Source organism: Lathamus discolor, chromosome 5, assembly GCF_037157495.1.
Source record: "Lathamus discolor isolate bLatDis1 chromosome 5, bLatDis1.hap1, whole genome shotgun sequence".
NCBI lineage: Eukaryota > Metazoa > Chordata > Aves > Psittaciformes > Psittacidae > Lathamus > Lathamus discolor.
Window position 1 is genome coordinate 47674528 of NC_088888.1, and position 13434 is coordinate 47687961.

General features: G+C 36.7%; 1 protein-coding gene across 4 annotated transcripts in view; it reads right to left on the bottom strand.

The window, feature by feature from the left end:
- Positions 1–371: 371 nt before the first annotated feature.
- Positions 372–13434, bottom strand: part of ADGRG6 (adhesion G protein-coupled receptor G6) — a 109446-nt gene continuing 96383 nt past the window's right edge. For 3 of the 4 annotated variants that reach the window (XM_065680701.1, XM_065680703.1, XM_065680702.1), the window contains 4 exons: positions 12635–12918; positions 8863–8964; positions 6991–7143; positions 372–3462 (listed from right to left, as the gene is read on the bottom strand). In XM_065680701.1, coding sequence (XP_065536773.1) covers positions 3284–3462; positions 6991–7143; positions 8863–8964; positions 12635–12918 — 718 coding nt within the window. In that variant the 3' untranslated portion in view covers positions 372–3283. Of the gene's footprint in view, positions 3463–5690; positions 5738–6990; positions 7144–8862; positions 8965–12634; positions 12919–13434 lie in introns of all 4 variants that reach the window. The other variant, XM_065680705.1, reaches the window with a different exon arrangement.

Here is a 13434-nt window from a genome sequence, read left to right on the forward strand (position 1 = left end):
TAAATTTAATGTTTATACATTAGTGTGCATTAATCAAGTGATTAGCTGACTATAATATTTCAGCAGTGGTCAGTCAAAGTATGATTACCAGTTGAATCAAGTTACTGATAATGAGAGACTATCGTCAGCTGGAAAGAAACACATGAACGGAAATAACTCCAGAATTTTAGATTATTCATTTATATTACCTCTAAAAGATCATCCCAGCATATTGTCTGTTGCCTTGATTTTCCTTTCATTTCTATGACATGGCTGTTGCCATAAATAAATGAACTTGCATAACTTTCAGATCATTCACTGGATGTGGCACTGAGTAAATCGTAAAAGGAAAAATCATATTCTGCAAAATGCATTCCTCCGATGAGACGGGGTAAGTCTTGCACATTTATTTCCAACATTTTGGCTAGGCATGTACCTGTCTCACATACTTAATAAACACAAGATTATTTTCCAGAATTCCACTGAATGATTTTTGCCATTAAACACTAAAAAGGAAAAAAAAAAAAAAATAAAAAAATCAACCATTCACTATTAAAGGACTTTAATTACTTGGAACACTAACATCAAGAATGTTTACTTGAAAATATTTCTTTCCACTTTAGTCCGTCTTCAAACCTGTTACAGTATATTCCACTGACTAGTATTACAAATTACACTGACATGTTTCCTCACACTTATAAAAGAACTACAGTAAATTGTTTCACAAGGTGTTTGGAAAAAACATATTGAAGAAATTATTCTTTCCCTCTTCTTCTATGATGAAGCAGAAGCTCAGTTTTAACGTACAAGAACAGTCATTATAGAGCTAAATATATTTGACATATTTAACCTCACAAATAAATAAATATATACAGGGGAGGTTACAGCATGTCAACTACAAAGTAGAATATTACATTGTAGAACTGAGAGCATTCAAGAGCATCTAACTGGCACAGTTTAAGATTACTACATGGTAGTAAAAAGAAAAAGGAGAAAAAAATCTTAATTCAGCAAAAATATAGGTAGCTATACATTAAACTAATAGGTTACAGCTCAGCTTCAGTCAGGATATGGTGTTTGCTTTTTATTTATATTTTACTAATCTGTTACATTTTATTGATTCCTCATTTTTTCAGGAATGTTTGGTTATCCTTCTCTTCACTTCTGAACACCTTAATCAGGTAGAAATCTCACAGTAAGCTGCTATGTGAACACTATTATCTACAGTAGGTAAGCAAGTGGGATGATAAATATACGTTCAGTAAATGCTTGTACATAATCTCTCCCTAAATCATTTCCCTTACTAAATATGATCTGACAACACTATCTCTGTTAATAATTAGATTTTAAGTTAATCAATCAGGTTGACTTTCATTCATACCACCATGTAAGCATTTGCACTTACGAGACTGAGGTCATTATGGTCCATCTAGTGACTGCGATCTTTCTGGACAGAATACCATCAGGGCATCCTCCTCCCACCAGGGGTTTGCAGCCAGGGAAAATATACCATTTGTGCGGTCACAGCATTAAATGATCTCTGCACATGATCACAGCATTAAGTGATCTCATGCAAAGAGCAAAGAGAGGCACAAATCCACATCCCTAATCACTAAACATCCACCTGCTTGGCAACTAAAAAATCTCAGCACAACTTTCTGGTCCCTTCTGAATACTATAAACAAATACCTGGCTAAAAATATTTTGGTTAAAAAAAAGCCTTTTCAAAAATGAACATTTCCATGAGGAAACATTCTCCTCTGAAAACAGTATTTAAAAATACCTTTGGTGTTTTGGCCTATTCCTTCAGCAACATGTGCAGTTACAATTGTTATAGAACCTGTCACGGGGCAAGACATGCTTCATGAGGAGAGATGCACTTCTGGCAGTCATGGCCACAGGCTAATGTGTCACACATTTATAGAGATTAGAACAAGTAAGCATTTTATGTTCTTGTCTGTTCTCTGCACACATATAACTCAATGTCACTGTGCACACAGTATAGCTATGTGAAATTCCCTAATGTTGCCTAAATGCTGTTTAAACCCTGTGCCTCAACAACCTCAATTAAGTCAACCAACAGAGGGGCAGGAGAGGAATACTGATACTGATACTGATAACATTATGGGCCCGGAAAGATGTTATTTATTTATTATTGGTAAAGGTATTCCAGGTTATTCTAATGTTGCAATGCCATCTGATGGAGGTGTCTATACATACAGCATATCTGAAGTACAGAGACTGACAAACGAACCCATGGGTTTACAAAGTATTCGTCTTGCATTTAAATACTTAAGTTTTAGCACCATCCATTTTTCTTAGATTGTGGTACACATTGTGGTTTCCTGTCATATTTACTGTGTGCATTTATAAAAACATGTGGAGAGAGTCCTACATACATATTTATACATCTATATATAGCTGCATGTCTTCTATTTTGTTTAGTGAAAAAGAATACTAAACATAGAATTGACTGGAGATGCCCCATTTTATACATACCGATCAACAAATGTTGAAACATGACTTTGTGTAAACTTTGGATTTACCTGTGTACTTGTTGTGCACAGATGCAAACGATACATATGTGTTTCCATATATATCAATGGGCTTAAAATCAGCAAAAGTTACTAATGACCTCCATGCCCTTCTCAGCTAGCACATCTATGTAATAAGTGTGTTGTTTCTTTGTACATGGATATAAAATAGCCTGAATTTACAGCACATACTCTTTTGGTAAGCAAGATTTGCATGATTAGGTCTATTTAGTGAAAAATGGTTTAAAATAACCCTTTAACACTGGTGGTAGGATTTTTCACTTATGAATAAAGAACAGACAGCACTAGACAGTCAAGAAGCAAGGATCTAACAAGTGTCATAGGGAAAAATACGTATTTTTCAACAGAAAAAGACCATCAGTAAACTGTTAAATAAGAGCTTTTCTGTACTGCATGTCATGTCTGTTATTTTCACCAGGAGGGCTCGCTTCTGTCTGGACTATATAATTTAGAGATAGGCTTGTGGCTCTTCAGTCTTAAAAAATATTTATACAGGATTACAATTAGCTGTCTAGGCATCACGGTGGCTGGCACACATTTAAAAACAGCTCAATACCATAGTGGAAAAATTGCCTTTTTCCACAACAGTAAAAAGGTAGAGAAATCAGTCCTTGAGTGGGAGCTGTTAACAGGAGAATATTATGAACTGGGAAAAAATAACTAAACAGGTGACATTTTATGACATCCAATACTGTCAGTTCGAAAAAGACTTTCTGTCTTCCTTCAGTTTAAAAAATTCAGAAGCCCAGTTAGAACTTTGTGCTGTGACTAAATGTGTCGGACATGATGATATTTTTATAGAAGTTGTCGGAGTGAGAATTACAGTATCCCTTGACCTTGTCAATAACCTGGTGGACAGGGATAACTGATGTCTGTTCTCCATCCTCTTGGGCAAATTTTGAAGATGGCTTGTCAAGATAAACATTCTCTAGAAAGGGGAAAAAGCAACAACAAGAAGTTAGGGCTTCTTAAGCAAATGCATAATTTAACAGGTCTAAGAGTGTGACTCCCACATAGTTATGCCTTCATTTGTCACTACTGGCGTTATCTAAATACATTAATTTACTGTTGATGCTTTGAATCTTACAAACTAAACTAAAACTAAACTACAAAACTAACAACATTACAAAACTAAAAACATTTTGATGTTTTTAGCACTGGAATAGAGGTTACCTCCTTAACATCTGGTAAATAACAGCTCCACACAATAAAGTAGGGGAAAATGACAATAAAAGGATTTAATTATTTCAGTAGCTGAAGTTTTAGGGTAGCACAGAAATCATGTACTCTGTGCAAAATATAGCAGAAAATGACTTGCATCTTAAAGCAGACAGCCAGACTGAAACTGGCCTAAACTTTGACTTGCCTAGCATCCCTTTGTTTTTTCCATAATATAGAGGGTACTGAACAATTGTAGGGAGAAAAAGATGCAGAAAAATGGCACCCCCTCACATTTCAGGTGCTATCAGCCACGGGTGAAGCTGAAGAGGAGCAAGGCATTTTCCAGCTGGGCTGGTGAAGTGCTTCAGCGGCTAACAGTACTGCTGTTCGGAGAACGGTCAGTAGGTAGAGCTCATGTAGTGAGCAATGAGACGAGACAGCTCGTATCTCATTTTCTCAAGTACAAAGTGCCAATGAGCTTTCTTATCTCTTCCACTGCAGTGAATAAAGCTGGAATTAATTTTCTTAACCCAGGCAACTTCTGCACCATTGCAAGCCGGCAGTAAGATGGAGTATCCTGGGAAGTAATGTTTTCTACAAGTGACATTTTTGATGGCTGTTTACAAGACTAGTGAAATCACCTTCAAAAATTCCTTGCTAAAGGATAATTTAAGAACTTAGCCTATTACTTAAGCTATGATTTCATACCAAAAAATCTTAGAGAAATAAATTAACTAAAGGTAAACGGAAAAGTAACCCACCCTTGCAGAAGTCATGATATCAAGCCATAAAAAGTGTTGCAAAGGAGAAATGGATTGCAGAGCAAGGAATCAACACAATTTTACTCATGACAAAAGAAACAGGCATGTTCAGGCATATCAGGATGATTTTTTTCAAAGCATGCAATAATATCCATGAATTGCAGCAAGTAACTCCATGTCCGACAGCAACCTGCAGAGTAATGTGCGCCTTTCAAATGTATGAATTTACTAGCCAATGCTACTGCATTTTGAAGTTTTTCTACATATTTAATCTTATTACAAAGTTAGTTCTCAGTCTTTAGGGAAAGTTTTTGAAATTCCTTGCAAATATGTACACTTTTTTTCACAAGGCATCATTATGTTGTTAAATACCAGCTATTTCCTCATGAAATTTGCAAGCACAGGAATTACATAAGGCCTTTGAAACCACTGGGAGGCTCTGATTTTTTTTTTTTTTTTAGCTCAATGGGCTTTGGACTTAAGTACAGGGTTAAAATCCTGTATCACTGATGTAATTGGTAGCTGTACTGCCAAATTCTCTGCAGAAACAATCTTAACTTCTAATTCACAGAAGTGTCATATATGGTACTATCTACAAGTTTTTATCATACCCCTAGACAACTGGCCCACAAGATGCTGAAGTGATTTTTTAACTTTACCCAGTAGGGTCCACCCAATATTTGTGTTCCAATCTGTGCCTCTGCATTCAACCAGCAGTTCACAGCATGGCTTTCAGGCATATATAGTTTGTCATTCAGAGTTATTTTGAGTGTGACTAGATATGAAAAGCCATAGCTAGAAGACTAATTCCATAATGGCCACAGACCAAATAGAAATACAGTATCTTGAAAGTCCTGTAATAACTTAAAAAAAAAATAATTTTTCTAGGACTCAATCAGATTGGTTTTGCTTTTTATTGTATGCTTTGTGTATGGGTGTTTCAACTCAGTCTCTTTTCCACATATTACTGTACACAGCAGTAACATCAGGACACGGTCTATTTTCTAAAAAGGTATCTTCCAAATGCTTTATGGCCCACACACAGTGCAGACACCCAGACTCTGAAGCATACTTATCCTTTGATTCAGCATTGATGGTGCAAGATGTAACAGTGAGAAGCAAGCAGTGCTTCTGACTAGCAAAGTCCTTTGTGTTAATGAGGTCATCATGCAAGAGACATCCCTCCACCCTGCTGTTTGACCCATGCATTCAACAAAAGCAATTCTCACTTTACCTGTAATGCTCCACCACTGATGAGGAAAGGGCTTTAGAAGACATTATCTATACCACAAACACATGAATGCTTGTGTCAGTTCCAGAGAGCACATTATAACCATATTAACAAGAGCTGCCAAGACATGTAGCTATTATATTATTTGTTTGCAATTTAGCTAAGACATCAAACAACTTTAGCTGTATTAAAAATCAGAATCTGAATGTTATTTTCTATTACTTTAACATGTGAGAAGATATGTCATCATATAAAAACCTAACCTTATTAAAAATTCCTTTGGATTATCACAATAAAATGTGTATTTTCAGAGGTCAAAGCAAAATGCATTAGAATCTTAGAAGCAGAGAGAAAACAGTGGTATTCCCTTAACGTCCAATAAACCATCCCATTACAGACTATGATTACATTACCAACGGCAGTCCCTTTTAGGAAATAACTTGACTATGGGATTAAGCTCACCACTTCTGAAGAAAGCACAAGCTTGTTCCTAAATGCAAGTTTCTTTTAACCTACTCACTTCTTATCTGGAACTGTTTTATTGTTTTGCTTTAAGAATGCATTTCAAAAGCTTCAGCATTAAGTCTCTTTAATTGTCAGATGATAAAAATCCCTGTGTCCAGCAAAACTTCCAAGCATATTGTTATAATTAATCCCAATACTAAGGGTCTAAATGTTTATCTGCCACAAGTACAAATGGGAATTCTCTGTCTGCAGAAGAGAGGTTGCTCTGCAGTGGACAATGCTCTCCTCCTCTACTATGAAATTAGGAGCAGCATTGTGATCAGTGAATATTATAGATGCTGTCTGTGGAAGACTGCTGACAGAAGTGTGCCTTCATAGGAGAGAATACTGAAGACAGCTTGTTTAGGGCAATTGTGTGTGTGGCCCATCAAACCTGAGATGGCAACAAGGCCAGGTACCCTGGCGAGGCAAGCCCCAGATATGTGCTCCAGCATGGCTGAAAACAGCAGTCCTGAAAGCAAGCTCAGGTACACTGGGGTATTTCTATGACACTGGTCATTTTTACTGTATTCGAAGCAAATGTTCTTCATGTACGATCTCAATAACCAAGAAAGACATACACTCTTAAAACACTTAATGCATAGCCCATCATGCTAACAGATGCACTGAATATCGGTTACTGAGAAGGTAATATTAAGATTCTTATTAAACAGTAACATATATTTTAAAAATACCAAACCTATACAAAGGGATGAAATTTTCTCACATTAACCTGTGAGTAGAAATCCCTATTTTGCCTTTAACATGAAACTACATACTCAAAGAGGCAAGAACTCACCTGTATGGCTGTTTCGTTTGCAATATGTATTTGTTGTAGATTTTGATTTGGATGTTAAGTAGGTTGAATTGGAGCCGATGGAACTAGAGGATAGGGATTTCCCAAGATTATCAGAACTCTTCTTTATAATATTGGTGGCTGTTTTGCTCCAATCTAAAAATGATTGAAAATTTTTACAGAAATAATTACCATAGGTACTAAATACCCAATTTATTCAATTGTGAACATTTCAAGTATCAAGGTACATTTCTTACTGTTGCTTCTTACACACAGCCTGTCCTTTTCCTATTATGTAGCCTCTTTTATGCTTAAGCAATACGAATCAAGACAAATATTTTATCTTAAATCACTGCTGTAGGGTATAGGTTACTATTTCTCTGATCTAGCTGTGGCAGTGCTGCAAGGCTTTAGCTTGTTTGTTTCTTTGCCTTATCATAGCATGCCCTGAAGTATACTTCAACTGGACAGGTATGCAAATTCACATTTGGCTATATTTCACTATTCTGCCTGAACACTATGTCACGTTCATGCAGAATAAAACCAGCCGATGGGGTTGGACCGGTTAGTGCTAGGCGTAATGGCCGCACATTAACTATACCACTGAAGTACTCAAATCCTTCAGGTTTTTAGCTCTATCATACTCACAACAGCAGCATAAAAATCTGGAAATAATGTGATCTATCTGTGTTTTCTAGTTCAGGAGTTACAGCATGAACCACGTAGAAACTGAACAGATGAAACAATCTGGATGCCTGATCAGAAAGAATATGCTTTTCCTAATTTGTATTAACTCATTAAAATCACGAATCATATTTTCTTACTACAAAGTGAAAGCATAAATGTTTTATAGTGTACAATGACAATGCATTCCCTAAACAAAACAGGGCAAGACAAAGCAGAAGTCATCATGGCAAAAAAGTTACTTAAAAACTTGAAACAAACCTTGGATGCCAAGAGAAAAAGGACACAAGGATATTTGGAGCACTGTTATTATCTAGGATATACCAGCTCACATTACTAGGCAATGAGCTTATGCGCTCACATTACTAGGCAATGAGCTTATGCCACCTTACATCAACTGTAGATTTCAATCCTGGTTTTTGAGCAAGAACCATATGAGCAAAAAATCATATGGTTCCATCAGACAGCAAAACAAGATCCAGTTCCTAAACACAGGAGCCTAATGCCATCTGAGACTGCCAAAGGTACAAGAGACTATAAATGTAGTGTCCCAAGTGGTGTACTTTTACGTATCCAAACCAACTGCTCTCCTTGCTCTCTGAGAGTTGCAGATGAAGATGAACTTCAATCCTGGAACCTCATTAGGCTTCTGCTAAAGTGATTTTCTATGGTTTTGAGTCTTCAGTGGTCTCTCTGAATTATATGGTGAAGTACAGGACAGTTTGAAAAGGCAAAGATAAAAACAAAAGAAGTCAGAGTATTTCTATCTGCTTTTTAATAATTGCTCCTAGATCAGTCTCACAGTCCACACAATTCAGCGAACATACTGTAATGTAGGAGACAAGTGACAAGATTGCCTTTTGAATGACACAGTTTGAATCTGTGGAACTTCTTTTTTCTTTTTTTTCCGGGTCCGAAAGGCTCTTTTGAAACCATGCTTATAGCACAAAATTCACCAGCTGCTTCAGTGGAAAACTGACAGAGAAGGCTTGAGCATTTTTATGAAGTGGTATATGAAAAGTCCCTTGGCAATTGTTAGTACTGAAGTGAAATGACAGGCTATGATTAATCTATATTTCCACATCTCTGGCTTACATTGTGTTATATTAAAAATAACATAGCAAGCTGTTCACCTGGACTTTTATAGACTACTGCAGCACCTAAGGAGGGGGAGCTATGAACTGCTTTTACCTGAATTGTCTGCCAGTCGGAATCTGCCACAACAAAGATGTCTCCTCCATTGCTTCTGCACGTTTTCTTTCATTGCACAATGGAATACAAATATAAACAAACCTGTGACAAAAGCAAATAAACTGCAAATGAAGCATGTATTTATAAATAAACAGATTAAAGAGCATCTGCTAAAACAACGACTATGAACTGTAAGCGAAGGGAAATAATTTTAAAGTTTTGTTATTGTCATCTACGCCTCCTTTAGGAAGTATGGAAATTAATTAAAGTTTTTCCAACCTCTAGCTGCCATCAGTGTCTGGAGAGAGGAAGGGAAATCTAAAGAGAGAGAATAGGACCCCTTTTATTCACACTGCTGATTTAGATCCAGCTCAGTGTGGATCTTTTAATTATTTCTTTTTGGCTGAAAGGAAAATAATTAAAAGGTTTTGTCTCTGAACCAAATGAGTATTTTGCACTGAACAGGACTGCTAGAGCCAGATTGCAAAGTAAATACAGGGACTATTATATTAGCAAGGAGATAATTTTATCTTCTCCTGTTCCATATGTATAGAACTCTGGGCTGTATTCCTTTACAACCAGAAGTCTTATAATTGGCACTAAAGAATGCCCTGGAAAAGAGCACTTTGATTTATGTGCATCTCATGTATGTACTTGAAATGATTATGAAAATGGTAAGAATATGTTTACAAGTACTAATTAGGTGTCCAGATACTTCTTAAGAAAATTACCTGGTTTGTGCATGCAATTGCAATAAATGTGTTTAAGAATGTTTTTGTAGTTTATTTTTTGCATGCAGTTGTATAATCTTTATTTTCAAGACAAAAGGTAAGCATCTACCATGTGATAAATGTGGTCTTAACAGGGCATATGATACGATTTCAGCAGATATTTTGGAGCTAAATATAGAAGTTGGAAGTCTCACATGCTCCTGGCTCTTTCCAGGTAGGCACTAGCTGTGGAATCTTCCATCGTTCTCTGATTTGGCCTGTTCTTGTTTTACTCTTATTCTCTGTGAGAGAGCTAGCCTGAGGCTGAACACCTGATGGCAAAATGTCACTGCCAAATCCATCATGATTATATCTTAAACATGAATAAATACTACTGAATGTGGGCAAATGTGGGTAAGTACCATCTCCTGAAACAGTTCCTTTATGATCATCATGAATAGTTCTGTATACTAATGCCTACTATGTTTCAGCTGGTAGAGCACAATGGCAGGGTATAGCTTGTAAAAAAGTGTTCTGGAGCATAAAATTATCCTCTTTCCTCCAAAGTGCTGAGGTCTAATTTTGCATGAATGCATGTCATTGAACTGGACTTCTATTTGCTTACAGCCATCAGGCCAGGCTGAGAGCACCGAGATCAACTAACTTTAGGTAAAAGTTGTGTCCTGAAAAACTTTTTGTGAAGTTTTCCAAGAGCTGATAGGGAAAAAAAAACCCAAAACAACGCAGCACAATTTAGGAAAGGCAAACATACCTTAATGCATCCCATACACAAGCTCTGCTGCACTAGTTTTTCTGTTCAGTGAAACATTTCTTTGTGTGATCTGTTTTAAGCACACAGTCATTCCAATGCAATCATTAGCAGCTCTTACAGGCTTAGAGATAAGCAGTTGTTTGTGGCCCAAATTACCTTTTAGTACTTCTGCACAGCTACAAACTTACTAAATTGATGCTTAATTAAGTTGCAGTGAATGTTTGGACCATTCTGAATGGTTAAAAAAGAAAATGTGTATGTCTATAGTAATACAAAACAAATGTACTGCATTAAGTATTTTGCCTTTGCCCTGTCTGGACTTGGGCTCTGGATTTTTTTTTCTCTGTATTTCATTATTCATTAAGTTTATAATGTGCTTTAGTAGCACAGTTTTGCTTCCCAGAGCCAAATCAGACCCTAGGATTGGCTCTGACTTGAAAGTATTTGGCTTGCCCAGGCATATATATAAAATGAGCAGCCAAAAAAATATGTTCCTTTTTTTTTTTACTTTGAGCATCGAAGAGAGAAAAATAATTTCCTATGTAGATGAAATAGCAAAGCACAGTAACACCAGTAGTTGCTGCAGTTTACTTTTTCACTGACTGCACAGAAAACTTGATGGAGGCTGCTGGTATAGCTTAAAATACTCATGCAGGTTTCAAAAACTTGAGAGAGAATAAACATATTTACTGAGGTCTTCAAAATTAAGCTCATTCTAATACTGATGAAAGACTTGTCAGACTTTGCCCATCTTTTTTTGGTGCTAGGAAATGCTTCCTGATACAAATCCTAATTTTTCCTTTGCTCCAGGTACTGCTACATGTACACTGCACCAGATATACGTGATTTTAAACATCTTCTTCCTTAGCTTTGCCTAGCACTTTCTGACACAGCAATAAGCATTTTTAGATATGGGACTGTCATCTTCCTGTGCTTTATATGACATGCCTGAGCATATACTGTGCCATCATTGCTACCAAAATCTGTGAAAAGCTCCTCACTCTTGCTTTTGCATTTACTCCTCAGCTTTTTCAGTTTCATGCCTTCCAAATATTCATTTTCCATTGAACAGTGTTATTACTCCACAGAGACTTAAGCAGTGGTGGTCAACCTTGTGTACACTCTGCACATGCAAGCCTAATTGACTGCACTGGAAATTCTGGTTACTGAGAGCTTGTTCAATTTGGTCCTTGGCATGCTTTTCAGAGTTTCAATCTTTTTTCATGTTCTTCCCAAACTTCTAATCTCTCTAGGCCCTTCTAAATTTCTAACAAGGACACACTGGAGCAAATACCTCATTATGCTGCCAGGGGAGTATCAGAATCTGCTCTTTGGAAAACAAGTCTTTAGTAAGAACACCATATCCAAACAACTTTTGCCATTTTGCCAAAGTATTTTAGGTTGAAACTGAATCATACCAAAACCCACAACATTATTCTCTTTCCACAAAGGCTCAATAAATCTTTTAGCACAGTAAATATACCTCAGCTGTAAGAGATATAATCTACACAGTGTCACAGTAATTATTTTTTTTCATAAAGGGAAGATACTTTGCTGACCCTGGGAAAATTTGTTTCTTATCTCAGTATTTGTGTGGCATAACACATGCTTCTCCAATGACATTGAAGGACAACGCAAATTTCAGCTCTGAGCTGAAATACTTTTAACTGTCACCTATACAAGTCTGTAATTTATGGCTGTTTGATTACAATTTCCAGCATTTTCAAAAAGATGAACTATGTTGGAAAGGTAAATATTCAAAACTTCACTGAAGGCAACCAAAAAAAAGCTGACTATAACAGTCACTGGATTTTCCTTAAAGAGCTAAAGGATATCCCATATCTCTGTGATACTTATCCACATTGGAACAGGACTAAATTTTTGTCTTATGAGCTTCTCATGCCTAAATAAAATAGTTATGAGCTTTACAGATTCCCTTCAGGAATAAATTAAGTAAAGAGGCTTCCTGTATTTGTTATAATCAGTGAAAGGAAATGCTGAAGGTCATACAGCATCTATCTCAGCATTGATCACTGAAGACTGTCAGCTAGGAATAGCATTATTTATTATACAGTGCATTTTATGGAAAAGACCTTGAAGTGCTAATTACTTTAACTAAGACATTCAAGCCATATGTAGTTGGTATCATTATTCCACATAAAGGGAAACTAATGACGATTTAGTATCAAGGTTAAAACTAGAGTGCTTGGATCTGGGTTTCCTAGTCAAATCACTGGACATAATATGCCCCAGGACAGAAACAGTTCAAAATATTATTTGATCTGCTTACCTTGAAGTGAATTGAAAATTGAGAAGAGGTACAGGAAAGGAAGAGTTAAGGCACCCCAGGCAAAAAAGGCAAAGCCCCATGTCATGCCCAAGAGGAAGGTCAGGCTGACCACACTACGGAGGTTCCTCAGGATCTCTTCCTTCAGGCTCCGATTAGTTCTTTTCCCATTCCTCCCACAGATCTGCACCATCACCACAATAAACATGGCAACATTCATCAGAAACATGATTCCAAAGTATCCAGCACAAGTCACATAAAAGACAACTTCATTCTTGATCCAGCAGCTGTAAAAAACAAAAATATGATCATTTTTAGGTAATGCAAACTATACTCCAACTATTTGTATGCCTACAAGGAATATCAATCTATCTCTGATATCACTGATGCTGAGCTATACTTTAACACGAAACATTTGTCTATTTTCTGTTTGTAAAGAGGATCAAGTTTGGTGACATTTTAAATGGCCCATAGTACTATCTTGTCAGAAGTCTGAGGGTAGTACTGCATTTTTGTTGAAACTAAAAGGAAAATCTGGTCTCAGATACAGGTTGTGGGGACTGCAATGCCATCATGGAAAGCTTAGCCTCAGTATGTGTAGCTTCCGCACTTTCATCTGTGTGAAGCATAGGATACCTTAGTAACAGAATGGGAAAACTTGGATTTTCAGTGTCAAAATCCCAAGTTTCTGTCACCTGAGTGAAAGGAGAATTTACATCTCTGCAGAATAAGCAGGATGGGTAGCCCTTTGAGGTAGCCATTTGGCACCTGGCCATGTGAGAGACCTAGCCTGATCCTCTAAT